The sequence below is a fragment of the Castanea sativa genome, chromosome 12 (genome assembly GCF_040712315.1).
Source record: "Castanea sativa cultivar Marrone di Chiusa Pesio chromosome 12, ASM4071231v1".
NCBI classification, from domain to species: Eukaryota; Viridiplantae; Streptophyta; class Magnoliopsida; order Fagales; family Fagaceae; genus Castanea; species Castanea sativa.
Window position 1 is genome coordinate 34,245,529 of NC_134024.1, and position 5,732 is coordinate 34,251,260.

At 32.3% G+C, this 5,732-nt stretch overlaps 1 protein-coding gene across 1 annotated transcript; it reads left to right on the forward strand.

Moving 5' to 3' along the window:
* The first annotated feature begins 574 nt into the window (after positions 1-574).
* On the forward strand, positions 575-3,410 carry LOC142618367 (uncharacterized). The gene is made up of 5 exons (XM_075791290.1): positions 575-767; positions 869-967; positions 2,428-2,498; positions 2,625-2,687; positions 2,767-3,410. Exons 1-5 carry the CDS (start codon positions 698-700, stop codon positions 3,043-3,045), a joined length of 582 nt encoding a protein of 193 aa, XP_075647405.1. The 5' UTR covers positions 575-697; the 3' UTR covers positions 3,046-3,410.
* Positions 3,411-5,732: the final 2,322 nt, after the last annotated feature.

The following is a 5,732-nucleotide window of genomic DNA, read 5'->3' on the forward strand; positions in this document are numbered from 1 at the left end:
TTATATTCTTAATACTCTTAATACACATGTCAAATTTTGTATCAATCGGATGTAATTTACTATATGATATATAAGATTATGCATAATTTTAAATAACAAAAACTTACAATTTAGATAATTTATTAATGACATAACTATTGATCTTTAAATTTTTTTTATAAATTTTGCAAGCATGGAGAATACAAAAAAAAAGATGTAATCCAAAGGCAGATTTGTCAAAATTCATCTTTAATAAAAACATATTGAATAAGGTTGTAACTTAAGAATACAACTAATTTTGTAACTAAATTTTGTTATTTTTTAAAAAATATGAAAATTTAATAATTATGATATTATTAGAAATTTCTATTTTAATTATTACATGAATTTAATGGCAAATTTAAATATAGAATATAATTAAAATTTAATTTAAGAATATGTATTAAAGTAATAGCAAAAACTGAGAAGTTAAACAACAGTAAAAGTGTCCCCAAAAAAAAAGTAATACTGTTTTAATGTTTTATTTTTATTTTATAGATGGCCCATTTGGGCATAGAATCGATTATTATATCAAACGGGTCGGGGGCGGGTTGATGAGTTTTGGCACTGTCGTTGTGACCCTTATTTTAAAATAGATAAAAGAAATCTTCTTAGGAAAACCCTATTCTTTGAAACTTCACCGTTTGGTGCTGGATAGTATAGAGAGAGAGAGAGAGATATGGGGAGTACAAGCAAAGACCTTCTTCACTTGGAGCACAAGCACAACAATCCTTCTACCTCACCCTTAGGTTTCTCTCTTTCTCTTTGGTGCCTTTTATTTTATATGTATATATATATATATGTTGGACTGTTTTTTATTTTTATATATGATGTATAATATTTTGTGCAGAGTCTACACTTCTTGTTTGCAAAAAAGACTCATTTCCTCAACCCCAGACACCCATTCCTGATGGAAAGCCTGTTACTGCCCCTTTACCCAAAAGCCAAGGTACCCACTACCGTTTTTTCTCTTCTGAATTTATCATTAGAATGCATTATGAAACTGAATTACTATATGTTTCATTCTTTTGTCTGTTAAAACTTAATTTATCTGTTTTTGCAGAGTCATTACTATTTCCCCAAAATGGTTTTCTAGGCCATTGGTTTTTCTTAAAAAATGAAAATAAGTATTGGGTAATTGTTTATTTACTTGATAGTTGATACTCTGCTCAAAACCTCCTTGTAAATCACTTGTCTTGTTCGAATGTGGAACCGTGATTCCTTGCTCAGTTTTACTGTTATGTAAACAAATTCTGGCTTAGTGAAGTTGGAATGAGCTTGCTTTGACAGATAGACATAATTTGAGTTATTTGCTTGTGGCTCTGCTTTGGCCTGTCACTTGTGGCGCCACTAATTCTTGGTCCTTTGATGTCCTTATACAATGGGCTCTTTTGTTGTCTGCTGAAGACAAATAACAAGCAAAACATGTAAGAGATTTGTTTACATAACCTCCTTATAGACTGGTTTTTTTTTTTTACGCACACATGTTTGTAATGGCTTAGCATACCAAAAGCTATGATTACATTGAAGACAACTATTCTTATTAGTTTTTCCATAATGTATGACATTTGTTTGAACTTGTTTAATATCTGTAAGATAAGTTGTTGGTCACAAGTTTTTGCGTTTTGAATATCTAGAACTTTGTTTACTACTGTTAAGATGATTGTAGAGGATAACATGGGGTCTCTCTTATTACAAGCAAAACATAATTGTTTTGTTCTTTAAATTGATGAATTGATGAACAAAGAAGATATTCCTCGCAATTGGTCCTAATAGAGTTATCATCACTTGATCTCTTTCTAGTTTTGATGGAGCATTATGCATAAATTTTACTGTCATATGCATGTGTTGATATTTGGTGATCGTTGTTTTGGGTTGTTCGTATTAAAAAAGGACATGTTAATAAAGAAGGTGTAGAGAGTATTATTTTAGATAGATAGAATGACAGAGAAGAATATGTGTGGCCAACCTTGATTCGTCTGTTGTGATTCATATCTGACCCCAAAATTATGGGACTAAGTTTTGTTATTGTTGTTGTTTTGGGTGGTTACTACTGTCAGACAAATTGGTGAACTAGCAACCTGCTCCCTTTTGGGCTTTTAAGCTTTACCTCCCCATTCCTTTAAGAATGTTAACTGTTGTTATACAGTTTGAAGGGTAAGTTAAAATATTACAGGCATTATTCAAATAATAGTAGGAATGGTGAGCTGCTCAGCGCCAAACTTTCACTTTCTTCATTGTACTTGATATTTCATGAAAAATATGAATTTTACAACAACCTGCAATAGGGGTTAATATATATATATATATATATATATATATATATATATTTTGAAAAATAAACTGAAGGGAATGAGACACTGATGCTTCTTTAAGAATTTGTGCTTAATTTGTTTGCCTTTGCTGCAGTTTTGGGAAAAGTTAAAGACTTTTTAGGAGTGATATCAGAAGCTAATGAAAGGCTTCAAGATGGTGCAAAGGTTGTGTTTTGATATTTTATGTTTAATTGAATTACATAGAGTCTCCTTTAGTCTCTAATTCATGCTTTCTCTTCCCTTTTTATTTTATTTACTTCTAACCTGTGTATATCTATAATCAAAATGCAGGACAATTCTGAGAACTATGATATCGAAGTGCTCACTGGAAATGAATCTGAAATCATTGAAATGGTAAGTGTTCTCTTTCTGCCTACTTAACTTTGCAATCAACGATATCATGACTGATCTTTTCAGTGCATCTTAATAAAAGGATTTGATGCTTGGTATTGCTGATCTTCATACCCCTGAGGCTGTTGCTGCTGCTGAATCTGCAATTGCTGGTTGTCACCCTGTGATTCCATTGGCTGCTAGCAATAGTGGGACAGATTCAGAAGATAGCAGTGATAATGATAGTGATGATGATGATGATGATGATGGTGAAGCATGCCTTCCCTTGAATCTTAAAAAATCAAAGTCTAGCCAAGACCATTCTTTGAGCAAAGATGTCAATCAATCAGAAAAGCGACAGAAGATTGTTGAGCTATCATGAAAACTTTGTCTAGTAAATGGAGTTGGAATCCGGATTGAATGTTGTGAGATGTAGTTGAAGGAAACAAGTATTTAGATATGGGTCAAATTATATCAGGAGTCGAAGACTTGACTAGGAAGGGAACTTCGTGAATGATTTTGGGAATGTTTTAGAATTTTATTACTGTGGTGTTTAGCGAAACAATGGTAAAGAAAACTGATGTGGAGAGATTTTTTCTTATGTAGTATTAGCTAATATAGTAGAGTTTTAGACAAGGCATCTAGTGAAAAAAGGGCACTATGGGTTGTCACTTGTCTGTGTACTGTCTTAAGTTGTCTTTGATAATGCTCTTAATTTGATCAAGTATGTAGTCATGTTTTCAGGTAGTTTCTAATGCTGTTACTTCCCCACTGGCCATGCACTCTTGTGTATATGTGTGATATATATAAAACATAACATAACATAACATTGCAAGGCTCAATTCTTGAAATTCTCAGGGCCGTTTGATAATGTTGTTTATATTTTTTGAAAATACTTGTAGATGAAAAAGTATGGAAATACGTATAATGTTATTTAAATACTGAAAACTGTTGTTCTAGTTACACTACCAAACAGTCCTTCAGTTTCTCTTTTTTTTTTTTCTTTTTTTTTTAAGATACCCTATACCGTTTCACTTTTTCCCCTGGGTGCAGTTGTCAACATGAATTCAAATCCTCAAGTAGGCAATGAAGAGATGGCAAGCGCGTTTCCAACAACTTTTATATTTTTAAATTTTAAATTTATCTACTTGTGTACCTTTTTTTCAAAGGATAAAACTTAGATACAATACTGTATTTTATGTTCCTCTTTTAAGATTCAGCCATGTGACTATTTAACTAAAGATACCTTTTCATCCAATGAGAAAAAATTTAGAGGAAAAACATTGTCCTTTTCAAAAACCTTACTTTTTATGAACACAGTTATACTTTAACTAGTTTTAACAAATAAGTTAATAACTTTTAGCAAAAAGTTTCAAGATTACAAACCTAGGGAAGGAGGTGACATGGCAACAAATAGCCATACCCCTCAAATCCCAAATGAAAGTTTGGAATACAAAAGTTGGGATACTGATTATAAATTAAATTATAAAATAGTGCAATGTCCCATTGTATCTAGTTATAGACCAAAAACGGGTGTTGATATTTTGGTCCAGTAATCAATAACAAGAGCATACAAAATAAGAACTAAGAGAGATATGGTGCTAAGAGCTCTGTAGCTCGACTAGTTGACACTTCTTTATGTTTCCAACAAGACATTTATGGTTCCAATCCCTCATCCTTTTTGCATCTATCCAATTATCTAGAAAAAAAGAAAGAAAAAAAAAAAAAAAAGAAGAAGGAAGAGAGATGGGGGTTAGTGGTTATTAAAATTAGAACAATAGTGAAATGCACTTCCAATCATATGAAGCCAAAGTTAGTCCATATTGAACTATCCAAAAATTGCCCAAGTGCTACAAATCCAAAATTGAGAGAAAATCCTCTCGTCCAAATTCCCTGGTAATTTTTTATCCAATTTCCTTGGTAATTCTTGAGTATCACTCCTAAGACCTATAGGTTTTAGGTTACCGATTGTACTGTTATCCTTGTTAAGCTTGATAAATGGTGGTTTAGGTGGCAATGATTTCATCTAGATAAAACAAGTAGGTGGTGGTATGTTGGTAGAAAGACATGTTAGAAAGAAAATTTCGTTAACAATATTGGTTATTTGGAAAATAGTTTGGTGTATTGTTCGGTCATTATGTGAGAAAATGAGTACCTTCTTGCAAGTTATAATGTCCCACTAAATATATGATCAGGCTAAAGGAAAGGATATATGACAGAAGATAAAAGGATAGGGTAAGTGCTATTAGGCTAAAAGCTTAAACCAACCTAAATCCCTAACTTGGACTCCTAGTAACCAAGGTACTTTCATTGTCAAATCAGCATACCATTTTGCCTAATCAAATAGATTCCAGCAACCATCCCCCCTCACTTCTCAAGAGTGGAAGCATCTTTGGAAGTTAAAGATCCACGAGAGACTTCAACTCCTCTTTTTTAAGGAAAATTTTATGGGATGCCTTTGCTTTACCCACAAAAGGGGCTTTGAATAGGAGATAGCCATAAAATGATATCAATTGAGTTCTTTGTAACTACCAAACAAAATTCCTGGAGGCTGGAGCACCTAAGAGCAATAGCATTGTGGGTGTAAAAACCACCTAAGTTACTAGTTTAGCTCCTCATATGTCCAAAACCACCTACATCTGAGTTGGTATATCCAAAAATTTTTCCCACCCAACTATAGTAAGGTTGTAAATTTACAACCTATTGTAATTCACAACCTTACTATAGTTGAGATGTAAACATAAATATACTTATTTAATTCACTTTCTCCCTAGCTCACAATGTAGATTTGATGGAGAGAGAAGAAGAGAGGAAAAAGATGGGAAAGAAGAGAGAGAAATGAGTTATTTATATTATTGGATGTGATAGTTTATATTATTTTAATGAGTTGTATGTAAAAATAAAAACTAAGATGTTGTGTGAGTTGTAAAATGAGTTGGTAAAATAGACACTTTTTTTGCATCCTCGAATGCTAGTGCTTTAATCATTCGTTGCTCTTTCACCATCACCACTTTCTTACTATGTACTTGAACTTTAAAATCTTTCTAATTCCCTAAATATTCTAGTTGA